Source organism: Halichoerus grypus, chromosome 12 (assembly GCF_964656455.1).
Source record: "Halichoerus grypus chromosome 12, mHalGry1.hap1.1, whole genome shotgun sequence".
Classification (NCBI taxonomy): Eukaryota; Metazoa; Chordata; class Mammalia; order Carnivora; family Phocidae; genus Halichoerus; species Halichoerus grypus.
In genome coordinates this window covers 4,481,152-4,499,820 of record NC_135723.1, presented here as the reverse complement: position 1 = coordinate 4,499,820, position 18,669 = coordinate 4,481,152, and the positions used below count along the sequence as shown (strand labels likewise).

The following is an 18,669-nucleotide window of genomic DNA, read 5'->3' as shown; positions in this document are numbered from 1 at the left end:
CTCTGGAGACTCCACTGAGGATTTCATTCTTTCGTTGGGTATTGTATGGGTTCAGTCACTTTTGGCTGCGTGAAGGAGGGGAGCTTTGTCTCAGCACATGGACAGAGCGGAGAGGCAAACCCCATAATGAATTAGCATGGCGATTCAAAGCCTTTCCTTAGCAAGTGGTTCAGGGGAGAACAGATCTTTGGGGGTCAAGGCCACAGGCAGAGGGTGGGAGGTAGGGAGGGGGCTGCAATCCCACGTGGGTGTTGGGGACCGAACAAGGCAGATGATTCCAGCACTCAGAAGCTGTGTCTTTCGGGAAGCTTCTCCTGGTTCACTTCCGATGAGAAGGATCCAGTGGATCCAGGACACACACACTGTGGGGCACAGGAGGAAGCCCAGGCCACTGGAGTGGGAGGTCCAGTGCCTGCCCTCAGGGAGCTTGGATTCCCTGTGATGGCCCATTTAGCCTTGCCAGCCCTGTTTCTTCACTTTGCTATATGAGCGCATGCAACCGTGTCTGTTCGCGGCAGGAAGCCCACCCTTCCCAGCGGACAAGGCTGATTGCAACAATCTGTGAGGCCCCAGACAGCCCCGCGCGGTCACCAAGCCCACGTCCAGAACCTTTGTTCTAATACCACTTCTACAGTGATTGCTCAAGACAAGATGGCCTGAAGAAGTGCAAAACCCACCTCACAGGCCAAATTAAGAAGATCGTATCGTGTATACTTGAGTCCATGCATTTGAGCTACAAAACTCCCAAGTCAATGTATTTATGTTCAAACTTCACCCGCCTCCCTGTAGGATATGTGTTGGCTTAAAAGAATGAGTAAAAGCATCGAAATGGTAAAACAGAAGAGGAAATCAGGATCGCTGAAGGGAAAGGAAGATGAAATGTTAACGGGGGAGGTTGAGCTAATGATTTTCTTGTATATTTCTCTGCAAAAACCCTAAAATCTTACAAATCTCTCATACTCGACCAAAATCTACCTTCTTTTATTTTTTTCCTTTCTAATGTTAATACTGTCCCGCTCCTGGGTTTCTTCTAGGATTTACTTAAGATGCGGTGATCGTGAGCGGTGGTGATCATGAGCAGTGGGAAGGGGGGACATGGCCATACATGTGGGGACCCCCCCCCCCCCCGCCGCCTGGAAGGCAGCTGGGACTCCCTGCTACCCCTGCCACTTGCTAGCTGCTCACCTGGACCAAGTTAGTCCCTCTCTTGCTGGGCATCCATTTCCCACCTGATGATGACAGAATTAAAAAACACGGTTATTTCGCAAATTACAGGGGCAGGCATAGTGAGGCGGAATCCACTTCCTACGCGCAGGGCAATCAGCTTTGCAGCTTCAGATTCCTCTTTTAAGAAAAATAGGGACGCTAATGCCTCCCAACAGTTTCAACATTGATTCCTTTGCTGCCTCTTGAAGCTCATCGCGACCTTTTCTTCGATCCAGGGAAGTGCCAGCGAGGCCACTCTGGTGGCTTTGCTGGCCGCTCGGACCAAGGTGGTGCGCCACCTCCAGGCCGCCTCCCCAGGGCTGACGCAGGGCGCCATCATGGAAAAGCTAGTGGCCTACTCATCGGATCAGGTGAGTGCAAAGCCCCACTGAGCCTCTATGATCTGAATCCTTGTTTTGTGTCCAATCCAATCCAAACAAAACCATGCGGCGTTTCAGACATTTCCACAGCCGTGCTTGGACGTGGGTGTTTGGTATTCTGTCAGTGTGCATGTGAGTTCATGCAGGTCCAGGGGGGTAACCCGCCAGGGTCATGGGGGGAGCGCCTGGGGAGCTTGGAATCCTGCACCTCCTGTCGGCCATTGGGAGCCACAGCGGGATCCAGACCCCAGGACAGAGTCGAAGAGGAGACAGTGATGGTGGGAGCCACAGGGCAGGAGGGGCACCTTCAGTAAGAGCTGGCCTTCCTGGGAGGCCCCGAGACACAGTGGATCCACCATCCCACAATGGTGCCGTGTCCTTGGCTCCTTTTCTCCAGAAACCATGTGCTGAGCGTGGCCCCCAAGCGGCCTAAGGCCCCATGGTGAGAGGAACCCCCAGATAAGAACCTGGGTGTGCTCACTCTGCTCACTGCTTGCTCACTAATCTGAAAAGCGAGATTCCACAGAACCCGAGACAACACCGGGAATGAGGTGCAGGGGGGACGCAGAGGGCCTGCAGCACGGGGAGCTCTCTGCAGAGCGGGGGGCTCACGGCCACTGCACACGGCACGCACATGCATGCAAGAATCTAACTCCGATGCCTTCCTTCCAGGCGCACTCCTCAGTGGAAAGAGCCGGATTAATCGGAGGAGTGAAAATAAAAGCCATCCCTTCAGATGGCAAGTTTGCCATGCGTGCTTCTGCCCTGCAGGAGGCCCTGGAGAGAGACAAAGCAGAGGGCCTGATTCCTTTCTTCGTAAGTCGACCAGGCATGTTGGGTATGGGCCCCTGGGAGTCTCCGAGCCCTGCCTGGGCCTGGGGCAGGGCCCTGCGTGCCGTGCTGGTCACAGGCTCTGCGGTACTTGTGTGGCCGTGTGACCACTCCTTGAGGGAGGCTGGAGCAACACTCCATTTAATTTTCCGTCCGCCTGCCTAATCCCAGAAAGAAGGAAGCAGGGCACCCGGCCCGGGGGATCCTGATAAGCCAAGACGTCTTATTTCTGCTCCTGTTAAAAGTGACACCAGGTGATCGTCCCTTGACTGCCCTCTGTGCCAATGTAGATGCTCTGTCATGAGGAATGGATGATGGACCAGTGAACCAAATTAAAAATAAAACCCAGAAGGCCTCACCGCCTAGATCAGTATTCTTAGCAGATACCAAGATGCGTCATTTGCAAGAGATGTGTTGCAAGCAATTATCGGTAAAATATCTAACTAGACAAATAGCACCAGGTTTCTGCCCATCTTGTGCACAAATGGGCATTTTCCAGTGGGGAGGAAATACTTGGTGTTGCAACTAGAGCGGTTAGACATGGGAGTTCTCACACCCCATGAGGCCACTGTAGGATGCAATGTCGTGTGTCATGACAATTAACAGTGATCTTGGCACTAGCCTCATGGTGTTCAACCTGGCTGCACACCAGACATACCTGGGGAGTGTTGAAAATATATTGATGCCCAGGCCCTGCCCCAGTTACTTTTACCAGAATTTCTGGAGAGGGAGCCAGGCCTTAGAAGCTTTTCATAGCCGGGGCGCCTGGGTGGTTCCGTGGGTTAAGCGTCCGACTCTTGATTTTGGCTCAAGTCATGATCTCAGGGTCCTAGGATCGAACTCAGAATTGGGCTCCGCACTGGGCGTGGAGTCTGCTTGAGATTCCCTCTCCCTCTGCCCTGCCCCCCCCAAATAAAAAAATAAATAAATCTTAAAAAGAGGGCGCCTGGGTGGCTCAGTTGGTTAAGCGACTGCCTTCGGCTCAGGTCATGATCCTGGAGTCCCGGGATCGAGTCCCGCATCGGGCTCCCTGCTCGGCAGGGGGTCTGCTTCTCCCTCTGCCCCTCCCCCCTCTCATGTGCTCTCTCTCTCTCTCATTCTCTCTGTCTCAAATAAATAAATAAAATCTTTAAAAAAAAAAAAAATCTTAAAAAGAAACGGAAGCTTTACATAACAATTTCAAGATGCTCATGTGCCTCCTGAACAGTCCTCAGTGTCTGAGCGTTTCCTAGCTGTTAGAGCAATCTAGGTTTGGTAGACTTTTATGGGCCACGTGTTACTCATGCCCACTATTTTTTTAATTTAAGGTTTAATCTTCGAGACAAGCTTTTTTTTTCTCCAAAAAAATTGTTCCTATCAATGCAAATGAACTACCCCTCATTGAAAATCTAACTTGTGACGGGGGAAGGCATGGAGGGTATGGTTTGATACAAAATTTGATCCTGATTTATGGAGTTCCCAGGGGGAATCCAGATCATCTACCAATAATTACACTGTAGAGGATGGAGAAGATTCAGATGTAGCTCGTGGGAGGAGCTGATGGCCAAGGCAGGTGTCTGCCTGCGATCAAGGCTGGCCCAGAGGTCATCTGAGTCACCCTGTCCTGCTTCATTTCCCTGTGTTGCATGACACCCGTAGTTATCTGTGTATTTGTTTACTGCCTCCTTCTTCCCACCGTACTGCAAACTATGTGAAGGGAGGGTCCGTGTAATCAACGCATTATCCCAGCTCCTGGAACCTGCCCCTGACACTTAGCAGACGCTCAATAAATATTTGTCAAAGATTTGGAAGGGAGATCATTCTTGTTAGAAAGACTACCTTTAAAATTCCCACATACAATTTCAGGATAGTTTGAAAGGATTCTATTTAAACGAGGTAAATATTTTTGAAGCTATACCAGCAATCTTCTAAGACTCATTAGAATATCCCGCCTAAGGAAAAATAAATATATTAAGACCCACTCTTGCAGATTTGAAGAATGAAAGCAATGGAATAGACCACATAAAATGATGAGAAGATTTCATTTCATAAAACCTACAAAACTCATGGGACACCTGGGTGGCTCAGTAGGTTACTTGTCTGCCTTTGGCTCAGGTCATAATCCTAGGGTCCTGGGATCGAGTCCTGAGTTGGTCTCCTTGCTCAGCGGAGAGTCTCCTTCTCCCTCTCCCTCTGTCTGCCACTCCCCCTGCTTGTGCGCGCTCGCTCTCTGACAAATAAATAAAATCTTTAAAAAAAAAAAAAAACCACAAAACTCATAAACAAAATAAAAAGACAAATGTTGGCAGGAAAATAGAATGTATATTATAAAGTAAATCTTAGAGGAGGCTCACATCTCAATAAGCAAATAGGCAACATTCCAGTGGGAAAACAGACAAAATACAAAAACAGTTGGTTCCCCATTCAATCACAGCAAAGCAAGAACACAAATCAGTTTCCATCTTCTAATAACCAAGGCCGTGCAAATCGGCTCTTGAGAGAGGCATGCGAGCATCCCAGCTGTGGGTGTAGACATACCCATGACTTCTTTTGTGGCCGGCTAGGTTTCTCTTACGTAGTTTAAGGTTTTAGTAGTCAGCCACGCTCACATCTAGAATTGTCCAAACTTCCTGCAGAATGACCCATGTATCCTTGAGAGATGCGCCCTTAGTCTTCTGCTTGAACTGACGTCCCTGCAATGACATCTGGTTTCCATTGGTTAGTCCGTGGTCCCAGGATACATTGTTTCCTTTCCTGTGTACCTTTCTGTTCTCATACTTGTGTCTCTTATAGGCAGTAGGCCCTTGTTGCTGGGTTATTGTTTTTGTCTTTTCATCTGTTTATAAATCCAACATGACAGTTTTTCTTAATTTTCTCCATTTACCTAAGGAAATTATTGATACATTTAAATGCATTTCTACAATCTTACTATTTGTTTTCCATCTGGTCTGCCTCTCATATGATGGTTTTTCTAGGCTTTCTTGTCTTAGACTATCAAATGTTTTATGTTATTCCATTTTCTTCATTTTTAGCTTACGAGCTTTATCTTATTTTATTATTACGCCTCCCCTCCCCCTTTGTGCTATTATTGTTATATATTTTAATTCTACGTATATTTAAAATCCCATGAGACATCGTTATTTTATATAGCCGATATTTATTTATATAAATCTCATATTTCTCTTTCCACTGATCTTTCTTTCCTGCATTTTCTTACTTTCATCTGGGATCATTTTTTTTTTCTGTCTGAAAAACTGTCTTGAGAATTTTGCACTTTGATACAATTGCCTCCGTTCTTATTTTTCTGAAAATGTCTTTACTTTGCCTTCGCTTTCGAATGATATTTTTGCTGGGTCTGGAGTTCCAGGGTGGACGGTCTTTTCTTTTGGCAGATTAAATACATGAGCCCATTGGATGTCGGCTGTCAGTCTCAGAGTGGCTTTTAGGCATGTAGTGTGGAAACATGACTTTTTCCCTCTGGCGGCTTGTAGCATTTGCTTTTTGTCTTTGTGTCTAGGCGGTTTTAGTAGGATGCAAACCTATTGTTCCTTTGTGCTGATTCTCCTTGGGTTTCACAGAACTTCCAGAATCTGTGATTTGTCATTTCTTTGGGGAAATCGTCAGTTGGGGAAGTTCTTTTTTTTTTTTTTAAGATTTATTTATTTATTTGAGAGAGAGAGAGAGAATGAGTGGAGGGAGGGGCAGAGGGAGAGGGAGAGAGAGAAACTCAAGCAGACTTCCCGCTGAATGTGGAGCCAGATGAGGGGCTCAGTCTCACGACCCTGAGATCATGACCTGAGCCAAAACCAAGAGTCAGACGCTCAACCAAGCTACCCAGGTGCCCCTATAGTTCTCTTAAAAAAAAAAAAAATCACTGAATAGCATTCCATTGTCTGGATGTACCTATCAAAGGACATTAAGATGCACCCATTTCTGAGTCAGGGGTTTTCCAGCACCACCAAGCAATTAACTCAGTTCTGATACTGTTTACCAGGAGACAGCATTAGACCCCGCAGGTGAAGGCTCAGTCCTACAAGACTGCCCCACTTCAGCTGCCACTTGTCACTCCAGGTTGTCACGTGATCAACGGCTATAGATCAGAAATTCCAGGGAGCCCCGTCCTTGGGTTTGATTCCTGTGTTAGAGCAGCTCACAGAACTCAGATACACATTTGACTTGCTAAATCACTGGTTTGTTATAAAAGGATATAACTCAGAAACAACCAGATGGAAGAGATGCCTGAGGCAAGGTCTGGGGAAGGGGTATGGAGCTTCCATGCCCTCTCCTGGTGCCATTCTCTCCAAATCTCCACTTGTTCACCAGCCTTGAAGCTCTCCAAACCCCCTTTGGGGTTTTTATGGAGGCTTCATTACATAGGCACAATTGATTGAATCATTGGTCACTGGTGATTGAACTCAATCTTCAGCCCCCTCCCCTCCCTGGAGGTCAGGGGTAGGGCTTACTAGTTCCAATACTCTAATAACAGGATTGGTTCTCTTGGCAGCTAGCCAGCATCCATAGGCAACGGAGCAGCTTTCCAAAAGTCACCGCATTAACATGACAGAAGATACCTTTGCGGCCTTCAGTGCTTAGGAAATTCCAAGGGTTTTAGGAGCTCTGTGTCAGAAATGGGGACAAAGACCAAATATGTATTTCTCCTTATAAATCACAATATCGCAGACATCTTGGTTGTTTCTAAGTTTTGGCAATTATTTAAAAAGTGCTATGAACACTCGTGCAGATTTTTGTGTGGACGTAACTTTTCACTTTGTTTGGGTAAATAAACAGGAACACATGTAATTGCTAGAGCATATGGCAAGAGAGAGTTTATTGTTAGGAGAAACTGCCAGGTTCTCTTTCAAAGCAGCGGTACCATTTTGCATTTCTAAGAGCTATGAATCACAGAGTTCCTGTTTTCCCACATCTTCACCAGCATTTGGTGTTGTCAGTGTTTTTGATTTTAGCCATTCAAATGGATGTATGGTGGTATCTAAATGTTGCTTTCATTTGAGATCCCCTAATGATGTATGCTGTTGAAGGTGTTGTCATAGGCTTATTTGACATTTGGATATCTTCTTTGGTGAGCTTCAGACCTTTTGCCCATGTTTTAGTTGGATTGTGTATTCTATTACTGTTGGGTTTGGGGACTTCTTTTTATAATTTTGGATATCAGTCCTTTGTCAAGAGTTGCATTTTGCAAATATATTCTCTCAGTGGGTAACTTTTCATTCTCTGAAATGTCTTTCATAGAGCAGGAGTTTTTAATTTTACTCAAGTCCATCTTATCAATTTTGTTCATTCATGGATCATGCCTTTGGTGTTGTAGCTACAAACTCATCCCCACACCCAAGAGGATATAGATTTTCTCTTGTGTTATCTTTTAGGAGTTTTATAGTTTTACATTTTACATTTAGGTCTATGATCCACTTTGAGCTAATTGTTGTGAAGGGTGTAAGGTCTGTGTCCAGATTCAGTTTTTTGTTTTTTGTTGTTTTTTTTCTTATGTGAATGTCCAGTTGTTCCAACACCATTTGCTAATGGTAGTGATACTGGTAAGAGGGAGAAGGATGTATTATTTATTATTTACTATTATTTATTATCCCTTTTGCCCATTTATGTGCTCCTTCATTAGAATGTAAGACGTCATTTACATTAGAATTTATATTTTAATTAAAGTTAAATATGTACGCAGCTTCATAATCAATTAGTTCTGTGTGTCTTATAACCGCAATACTGAAAAACAAGGGTTTACTGAAAGATCTGATCGTCCTCACCAAGATGTCTCCTTACCAAAGTCAAAGCTCTAATGTCTCTTAGTGTTTTTTTCCCTTCATCTTTGAGATGGAAATCCAAATGTATGTATTAAGTAATACAATGATGTAGAGAGTTTTAGGGATGGGGGGAGAGATCGAATTTCATCTCTTCTTTCTGTATTATTTTACAAAGTGTAAACTTTTGTGGTCTTCCCTCAGGAATCCTTAGAAGATAAATTTTATTGTCTTTAAGTATTTTTTATAGAATGTCGTATTGAAAACACATACATATTCATCACATATTCACACTTCTACACAAAGGAAGGACGATCAAAGCATGCGTTCATGATTTGGTGGTGGGATTTCAGAAGGCAGCAAAGCATTTCACGATGGCTCTGTGCCTGCCAGTTAGCGAGAACTTTGAAATGAAGCAGCATTGGCGGGCATTTCAGAGTGGCCAAAGGCTTTGTCGGGACGTTTTATATATGTTATTGGGAGGCATCTACCCTGACTACATTTTATAATCCTTGTTAGTGGGCTCTCATGCAAATGGTGGACAAATTCGTGGGCTCAGCAGCAGGTGCCAGATACCTCCACTTGTTATATTTCCAAACTTATCATGATGGGCTATGCAACAGTTGCAGGTTCATTCGCTTAGTCATTCATTCACTTGGCAAACATTTATCGAGCACCTACTGCATGCAGGGCCAGTGGGCCCTCCAGGGTCTTATTGGTTAGATAGAGACACGAAGCGAACGGTCGCATACAGCAGGTGCAGCGTGATCTATGATACAAGCAACCAGCAGTTCCCACGACCGGAACGCGGGCATCAGGGAAGAGTTGCTGCAGGATCCACAATCTGGAAAGAGTAAGGGATGCAGGCCGAGGGAGGGGGTAGCGGGGCCCTTTGGGCAAAGCACTCCAGGGGGAAGGAAATAGCAATGAAAATGGATGGTATCCCAGGAACCTGAAGTGCTAAGAGGCTCAGAACTTGCTAGGGCCATGAAGCTGGCAGGTGCACCATGATGGGATCCCAAAGCTTCTGCTGCACGTGCCATGTTGCACTGCTGTCCACGGAAGGGCAGGGAGAGAGCAAATGGGAAGTCCTAGAAGCTTCGAGAGTGCCCGGAGCGTGAGTGAATGGAGGGATGTCGGAGGTGGAGGTCGTGGTGAGGAGATCATGCAGAGACCAGCATGAGGAAGATGCGCTTCTTCCTGAGAGCAATTTGCAGTCAGTAAGGGAGTTTTAAATGGAAGAGAGACATGATCTGATTTGTATTTTCAAACAGCCCTCTGGCGGCCGAGGGGCACAGGGTGGGGCTGTGAAGCCCGGTGGCAAAGCACGCCTCTGGTGATCTGTCCATTATAATACAGGCCTAAAACTGGGTGACTGTCTTCATTGTGCATCAATTCAAAGTTACCCTATAAAAATAACAGGGCGCACTCGAGTGGCTTCACTGTGGCGGGGTGGTGGAGCTGCTGTCCTTCTCACGTCCTGTCTTACTCATCCTTCAACCATGGCAAGTGATCATTAGCAAGTAACCACCCACACGGGCAGCAATCGTGACTTACTGTAGAACATTCCTTATCTGAAAAATGGAGTTCCATCGAAATCTGGCTTGGCCCACAGGAGTGTATTTGGGATGTAAAAGTTATTCATCACATGTGTCGGGGCAGAAAAACGTGATTAATGTTAATAATAACTGGCAGGTGGTTAGTGTGGCCGACAGGTGAGTGGGAGGCAAGACAAGAAGCAGGAAATGAAATATTCTGGCGATTGGTGGAGGATGATGATGGCAATGGGTATGGAAAGAAGGGACTGGATTTAGGAGGCATTCGCTAAGGAACTGGGGGCCAACAAAGCAGCAAGTGAGGGACAAGTGCAGGAGGACTTCCCAAACTCGGATGATCCCCAGTCCACCCCCAAGCTCGGAGAGCCAGAGAGCCCAGAAACGGGAGCAGCATGGCGTGGGGGAGACGGTGCTGAGCTCATTTTTGCAGGAGTTGAAGGTTTACACATCTAAATAGGGATGCCCCCCAAGACAGCTGAGTTCACCTGGGAGGGGAGGTCTGAACCAGACACAGGTGTGGGTCCCATCTGAGTTTGGGTGGTCCCGACGTCGCTAGGAATACACATGCAGCCCCCTATGGTCTGCTTGGGGGGAAAGAGGCCCCAGGAGAGAGCACCAACAGATAAAGCTGTGTGGAGAGAGAGGAAGGTGATGGGGGGTCACAGGGGAGCCACACCAGAAAGCTGGGGGCCACACAGCCAGGAGGGACACGACCTGAAGGCCGGACATGCCCCGTGATCTCAGGATCCGGACAGGCCTTGTGTGTTTTGCCAAGGGGGGGCAATTTGGGACTTCGGTAGGAGTCGATTTCCTAGGGTGGCCAGTGGTGGAATCCGGATTCCCCCGGGCTCCTGTGGGAATGAGGAATGTGGGAATGGATTCATGTGTAGGGGGGAAAGGGAAGCAAGGCCAGTAGCTATAATGCTGGGTGTGCAGAGATGAGCCCGAAGTGTGTTCACGTGCTCAGTAAAAAGGACAGTTGCACGTATTGATGAGAAGACCACTCACCACCAGGAGGAACAAACCACTTTTTTTATTTTGGAAGATTGGGCACCCAATGGATATGCCGCTATGGGAATGTCGTCCTAAAGACCAAGATTGCAGCAAATGTTTGAGGGCATGTGTGACATTCTGATAGAAGCCACGGGCGTGGGCTAATCCCCTGTGTCAGAGCACGAGGAAGGCCCCCGGGGACCTGTGAGGGCTCCGTCCCTTTCCTCACGGGATGGTTCCTGGTGGGACGACACGTGTTTCCGGGTCTTCGCACTATTTGGTGAGCACTATGCCCGTGCAGGGCAGAGGGTGTGATTAACACGCTGCAGGGGATCAGTGAAGGCTTTGGCTAAGAGGTAACACTGAGCTGTGTCCCAGAGGACACGCGGGCAGTGCTCATGGGCTCAGCGCCTTTCTGGTTGAAGAACAGAGTGTGACAAAGGTACAGAGATGTGAGAGGTCACAGGAGGTTCGAGGACATGCAATAGGTTTGTTATCTTACACGAGTCCCTCAGCCAGGGGCCTCTCAAGCCCGAGAGGGAGGCCGGGCTCAGACCTAGAAGGGCAGCAGCTTGAACTTGGACGTACTGCCCACTCGTTCCCCTAAAAGTATGTATCTAGTGGTTATAGTTCTGCATAATACCTGCATGCATAATTCCGAGATGTGGACCCATAGCCTTTATTATACTCATAAAGGGGTTACAGACATCTCAAAATTCAAGGCCCTCTGCAGAGAGCGAGGGGCCCATTTTGGCAAGTTTGAACCAGGAAAGGTGAATCTTGGCCCCTCCCTGGACTTGCGTGGGGCTTCTGATAGCTCCTCTTTCCTCCCCGTGGTGGCTGGCCGCCCCGAGAGCCAACCTGATCGGGTCAGGCCACAGGCAGAGGGAAGTGCCCGCAAGGTGTTCATCAGAGCCGTGGCAAGGAAAGCGGGGGTGGGGGGGCAGCTCTGCTTCCAGAAGGGCAAAGGGGATGTGTGCCTGGGCCGCAGACGCCCTGCAGGCTCTCGAGGACGGGGCGCCGGCACCGTTCCTGCCCTCCCTCCCCCTGCACAAATGTGATTAGGGCCCTGCAGCCCAGCCCAAATCAGGTTAGCGTCAATGAGCTGAGCCGGGGTAATCAGACCCCGGAGTAGAGCAGGTGCTGGGCTTGAAAGAGGCTTCTGAGAATTAGAACAAGCTGACTGCCGCCGTCTACAACACAGCGCGCAGGGCCAGGCGGGCATGTCCTCCCTGCCAGCCAGAGCGGCCACTGGCCTGGCCCAGGGCCCTGGGTTCTTTCCTCAACTAGCAAGACAAGAGTTCATCACACCGGGGTTCACATGATGGTCTGCTCCCCGGCCCTGTCCCCGTGTGTCCTTGACCCACCTGCAGGGTCTCACTCAAGTCAGCTGCAAAGTCCGGATCATAAGAATATCCAGCTTGTCGGGCTGTTGTGGCAGCTGAACAGTCTGCAAAGCCCCGGGCCTGGGGAATGGTCCGTGCTCAGAACACATCACCTGCTCTGCTCTCCACTGAGCCTGCGCCCAGGACGACGAGGCAAGATTTTAGTTTTTACAGAAATGCTCCGTGCTCAATATGAAAACATCGAGAATGGAGGTTTATATGATGAGATCCAAAAATCTCATCTTAAGAGATGAGCCATATTAATATTTGGTGAACATCACCCTAGATACTCTCCTGTGCACACATTCATAGGTAGAAAATAATTTCAACAAGAGGATATTTAATATATGTGTCATCTTTAAAACACATTATTACCTTTATTTCAATTAGAATTGGAGGAAAATCAGAGGAAATTGAAGGAATTGCTGAATAATACATAGGTCATTCCTAAGAGATTCTTAAAATTGAGAAAATAAACTATAAGCCAATATTAAGATGGTTGAGGCATTCTGTAGTTTTTTTATATCCTTTTTTGCTATTCTTTTAATGACTTAGGAAAAGCTTTCTAAGAGTCTCAGGCTCTACCTACCAAGCCAAGTGCCTTCGATGAAGCATGTTACTATTCAGTTATAAATCAGGAAGAAATTGCAAGTACCAAAGAAAAATCGCATACTCACTTGGAGTCCATAGTGAGTCATCTTGTCAGAATGAACCAATGCGGAGCGTGTGTGAGGCTGGCGAGGGGGAGGCATGCACAGCGGGGTGGGGGGGCAGGGGGCTAAGAGCATCGAGGACGCTGAGGTATGGAGCATCTAGACCCGGTGGGACCTAGTAGGCTGGGCATTTGTGCCGTAAGTGGGAAAACAGAAGCCCGGCTAGCTGCTAACCTCCAACCCAGGGGTTTATGCCCCAAGTGCTATGTGACTTTCATGTGGTTGTATTCATCATGTGTTTGTGTTTCTGTGTCTCTGTTTTCTGTATGTTTGACATCTTGGCGACCTCGCTGACCCTGGAGGGACCGCTCCTCCCAGGAGCAGCTGATTCAAGAGTCGGTAAAGGGTTATCTTTCCCCAAACCAGCCAATCCAGAGCCTACACCCCAAACCACCTCCTCTATGGGGCTCCTGCACTCCAGGCCAATAGCCCCTGCCCTCATCACCTCACAGCCAGGGACACTAGGGACAGCCCCCTCTGCCCCAAAGCCCATTGAAATTATTCAAACCAGCCAACCCTCAGCCTGCTCGCCCTGCAGCACCGGCTGTTTCCCGTGGAAACCACCGTAAAGGCTCTGGCCTTTGCTGGCTGCCTCCCTCGGCCTCCTGACTGGTCCCGGTGCTTCCCCGTGTGGCCCCCCCATGGCATAGCATGCCCCCTCCTCTTGGGAACAGCCAGTAAGACAAGCTGTCTTTCCAATGGCAGTAAGCTCCCAATCTGGTGGCTTCGCTGTACCTGAATAATAGTAAAAAAAATAGTAAAAAAAAAAAAAAAAATAGAAAAATAGTAAAAATAATAATTAAAAAAATACTTGAATAAAAAGTAAAAAATAGTAAAAAAAATAGTAAAATAGTAGAAAAATAGTAAAAGAATAGTAAAAAAAGCACTTAGAAAATAGTTTAAAAAATAGAGAAAAGTAAAAATCATAAAAAATAGTAAAAAAAATAGAAAAAAGAAAATAGTAAAAAAAGAGAAATAGTAAAAAATAGAAAAATAGTAAAAATAATAGTAAAAAATAGTACAAAAATAGTACTTGAATAAAAAGTAAAAAAATATTAAAAAATAACAAAATAGTAGAAAAATAGTAAAAAATAGTAAAAATAGTTAAAAAATGGTAAAAAAGTACTTAGAAAATAGTTTTAAAAGTAGAAAAAATAAAAATAGTAAAAAAAGTAAAAAAATAGTAAAATAGTAGAAAAATAGTAAAAATAGTAAAAAATGTACTTAGAAAATAGTTTTAAAAAATAGAGAAAAGTAAAAAATCATAAAAAATAGTAAAAAAATAGAGAAATAGTAAAAAAATAGAAAAATAGTAAAAATAATAATAAAAAGTAGTAAAAAAATAGGGGCGCCTGGGTGGCTCAGTCGTTAAGTGTCTGCCTTCGGCTCGGGTCATGATCCCGGGGTTCCGGGATCGAGTCCCGCATCGGGCTCCCTGCTCAGCGGGAAGCCTGCTTCTCCCTCTCCCACTCCCCCTGCTTGTGTTCCTGCTCTCGCTATCTCTCTCTCTGTCAAATAAATAAAATCTTTAAAAAAAAAAAAAAGTAAAAAAATAGTACTTGAATAAAAAGTAAAAATATTAAAAAATAATAGTAAAATAGTAGAAAAATAGTAAAAAAATAGTAAAAATAGTTAGAAATAGTAAAAAAATAGTTTAAAAAGTACTTAGAAATAGTTTAAAAATATAAAGAAGTAAAAATAGTAAAAAAAAAAAAAAGAAAAAAAAGAAAATAGTAAAAAAAATAGTAATTTCAAACACTCTGCTCCTGCCCCCTCGGGGGCCCAACTCCCCTGGGCACACCCCATTGCTACAGGGAGTCCTGCCAGAGTCTGGCCAGGACCTGCTTTGGAATCACTCCCTGCTCCTGGGCGGGGGACAACGCCGGTCCCCGGGGAAGCTGCTGTCTCGCCCAGGTGACTGTGTGAGCAGAGAGCCAGGGCTTGTCAGCTGAGCCCTCCATGGGGCAGGCACGATGCCGCCCTGGCAAGAGCGCTTTGACTTTGTCTGAGAGGTGCACTGGGGTCTCCGGTCAAACGCAGGTGGTCCTCCCACCAGGTTTTCGAGTTTACTAGACTGCGTGGGTCCCTGACCTTTTCTTCTTCATCTCTGTTCTCAGGGCACGTAGCGCTGCCGGGGCCTTCGTGGGGGCTCCATAAAGAACTGAATCGAATTTTCCACCCAGACGGAATGAAAATTCACACTCTTGTCACATTGAGGGAGAAATGTCATTATCCAGAGGGTGCTGGCATCGTAAATCAATTAGGCTCTTTGGTTTTGTAAACATAATCCACTTTTTGATCACTTGGAGGGAGTCTGAATTTAGCAAATGGGTCTCAGCACCCATTCCATGTGGGGCAAAGTGCACATTCCCAGCAACACGAAGAAATACGATGCGGAGCCTGGTTTCAAGAGCTTCAGGGGTCCAGGGGGAGAGACAGCCCCGTGTGTGGGGATGACACCAGTCACATGGTACCCATGCTGTCACCATCTTACCAAGTGCCCCGGGAGCAGGAGGGGCCCAGAAACCCGGGCCACGTTTCCCACTTGTGTGACCAAGCGTGCTCAATGCTGTCTGGAAACGCACCTCTAAAAATCGTTTCCAGTGTCCATAGGGCTTTCTCATGAATCTCCTTGGAGCAAATCTTCATCTCTCGAGGACTGAAGTTCCCTTGGGAGCTGTGCTGCTCGGAGGAAAGGGCAGCAGATGAGAGCAAGGCATCCTCCCTGCCCCTCGGCACACGGGGGGTCAGTCTTGTGCAAGTGCTGTTTCCAACCTCACTGCCTGGTTTTCTGTGGGCGGATGTTTCTCTCGAAGCTTCCATGCAAAGACTGCATCTGCATCCACAGACTCAGGTCTCCGGCTAGCAGACGCTGATCGAGCACCACCTCTGAGGCTCTGGGCTCGACCGGGGGCAGCCGTTGTGCGTGCGGAGGTTACAATAGTGACCAAAACATGGGGGCCTAAAAGAGGTCTGCTTTTTGCTCCCCAGGTGGTGGCTACGCTGGGGACCACGTCCTGCTGCTCATTTGACAATCTCCTAGAAGTGGGTCCTATCTGTGAGTATCTGATCGGATTTTCTTCTGGAAAGTGCTCTCGGTATATGAAGACTTTAGTGGACCTTCTTCTTTGGGCTCTCCTTCTTCATAATATTAATAATATAGGTCAAGTTTATATTATAATATCATAATATATTTAGATGGCATAAAACATAATATAATGGGATGTTCACATAATAATAACTTCATATTTCGATGGTTTGCTAGACTCTTCTTCTATTTGCAATAGCATAAATCTCATTAGCTTGAAATCCACAAACTGAGAAACGTGGCCTAATTGGACCAGAGCTGAGCTTGGCTGAACCAACATGCCATCGGTAAGAAAAACCTCTTGTGTGCCGTGCAGCGGGGCCACAAGACTGCGGGGCTCCGTCACCCCACCTGAGAGAACAAAGTCAAACTCTTCGAGCAAGCCCCACGAGGCTCGTGCATCTGCAGGACGTGACAGTTACCCATCTTTGAATGAAGCCTGACCTGTCTTCAGCGTTTCTGGAATGACTGAACGCAAATTACCTAATGTGATTAAGCAGATCCAAACCCTGGATTTCTCCGGAGAAAAACCTGCTTGCTGTGCTTTTCGGGGCCGCTCTCCCCCTCCAGCCTCCCTCACAGCACAGGGGTGGTCTCCCGGGGGAATGAGGAGTCAGAGAATCCCAAAGGTGGAACGCGAGTAAGGACTGTGTTTCTGAAGTTACCCCTTCAACACGTGGCTCTGGACACCCAGCAGGGGTTTCTGTGACGGAGACTTCTCTTGGGCAGGGGCACGGCTTCCTGACCCCCTTCCCCTGTCCTCGGGGCATACCCACTGCCCCAGGAGCGCGGGGCTGCTCATCGGGGCGGTCTGGGGTCCCATGGAGGCTGTTCAGGCCCTCAGATCACATCTCTGTGGCTTGTGCTGGACAGCACGCCACCTGTGGGTGCCGCTCCCCTCCCTGGCCCGTGTGCGTTACCCCCGCCTCTCCTAACGGGGACCCACCTGTGCGCACACCCGGGCAGTGTGGCCGGGCCCAATCTGGTCACAGCCCACCCGTGCAGCGGCCAAGCCTCGCCACTTCAGGCTGTGGGCCCTCCCGTCCCAAGCTTCGCGTCCCCATCTGTCAGGTGCAGTGGTCGAATGTCAGTCCTTCCCTCACAGGGCTCTTTAGAGGGTGAGTTCCTGCACAGAAATCGTGGAGACCCAGGGTGGAGGCAGGCGTGCCAGGGACCGGCCGTGCCCAGGGGCTGTGGGCGTGGATGTGCCCGTTCACAAGGGTTTCCCTGCGCAACGTGTGTCCGGCGGCAGACGTTTCTGTGAGCAGTGGGCTGAGGTCAGTGGTACAGAGTCCAGGGCTGGGACAAGGGACGCAACCGACTGGCTCAGGCCTGCGGCCATGGCGTTGGCCCCGTGAGCTGCGGACCCTGGTGTGCCAGGCCGAGCCCGCTGGGCGCCCCTCTGGCTCAGATGTCAGGCTGGGAACTGGATGTCCCTGGCGGGGGCTGGCAGAGCTCATGCCCAGGACTCTCGGATTTACGGGGCCGGAGCTCCTCGGCAGGGCAGAGCCCATGCGGCCCAGGCAGCTGACGGCCCAGGGGAGGCAGCTGGTGCTCACAGCGCCCTGGGGAATCGGGAGCCCAGCTCAGGCTGTCCGGCGGTCCTGGAGCATCCTCTGCTCCCCGGATCGGGGGGTCGTGCCAGGGCCAGGCCCTGCTCCTCACTGCCACAGCGCATACGCGAGGGTAATTTTGACAATTTACCACTGATGACGCTGTTACTGAGTGTCAGTAATACCAGCACCTTTCTGTTTCCTCGCCCTCCTCTGACACCATCCCCCTGACTGTCACCAGATACTTAGCATTCACCCAGGGCTGCTCTGGGATCCCGGGCTAGCCTCGTTCTGTGGTATGATTGGAATAAACCACCAGAACAATTCAGTCGGTTATTCATCCACCGTGATTTGACAAAGACGGTATGTGTCAGAAGATCGTTTTCCCCAAACCTCTGCTTTAGGAAAGATGTTTTCTTCTTGGTTCCTTTTAAAATGACTCGCCAGAGAGAGACTTGGTCTCACGTGGTCCCCTTGGCTGGATCAGTGGAGGTGTCCAGCAGGTTTTTTACTGGGGAGAGGAGGAGATGCAGAAAGCAGGGAGTTGAAGGTGACGGGTGGGAGGTGTGACAGTGGGGAGCGGGGGTGGGGTCCCGGGGAGAGCAGAAGGGGAGCAGGGTTCACAGGGCAGCCAAAGCCCTGCCCAGCGGCACTGGGATGGTGGGGGGGGGTACGCCTGATGACACAGGAAGGACAGAGGGATCCCAGCCCCTCAAAGACTGCCCTCACTTCCAACACCTTTCAAAACCACCCTCAGGTTCAATAATCCGTCAGAAAGACTTAGAGAACTCCCTGAAAGGCTCTCATGGGTATGGTTTGTTGCAGGGAGGAGAGGTGCGGGCCGAATGTGGGAAGGGACCAAACTCTTGTCTCCTCCCTCGAAATCGTGTGGATGGCTAGCTCCCCCCGAATTATGATGACAACACACACAGAGTGGGACACCCCCTGCCACTTAAGCTCACCGAGCCTATAGCACCAGAGTTTGGGGCTCAGTCACACGCCGCCCACCTGGCTCTCCTACGGTCTCCAGTTCCTCTGGGAGGGTCCAGCTAATCCCTCCCGTCCCTAGTTCCTGCAGAAGTCAGAACGAATATGGCCCAAAGCTGCCATCATAAGTCATACCGATGCACCATCTGGGGGTCAAAGACCCAGGCAAGAAAGGACTCCTATCAGGCAGGGCACTCCAGGGGCTAGAGGTCACCTCCCTGGAGCTGAGG

At 48.4% G+C, this 18,669-nt stretch overlaps 1 protein-coding gene across 2 annotated transcripts in view; it reads left to right on the top strand.

Moving 5' to 3' along the window:
• The window catches only part of DDC (dopa decarboxylase), an 82,419-nt gene that overhangs the window by 29,605 nt on the left and 34,145 nt on the right, over positions 1-18,669 (top strand). For both annotated transcript variants that reach the window (XM_036115232.2, XM_036115226.2), the window contains 3 exons: positions 1,443-1,577; positions 2,259-2,402; positions 15,803-15,869. In XM_036115232.2, the coding sequence (XP_035971125.1) occupies positions 1,443-1,577; positions 2,259-2,402; positions 15,803-15,869 (346 nt within the window). The remainder of the gene's footprint in view (positions 1-1,442; positions 1,578-2,258; positions 2,403-15,802; positions 15,870-18,669) is intronic.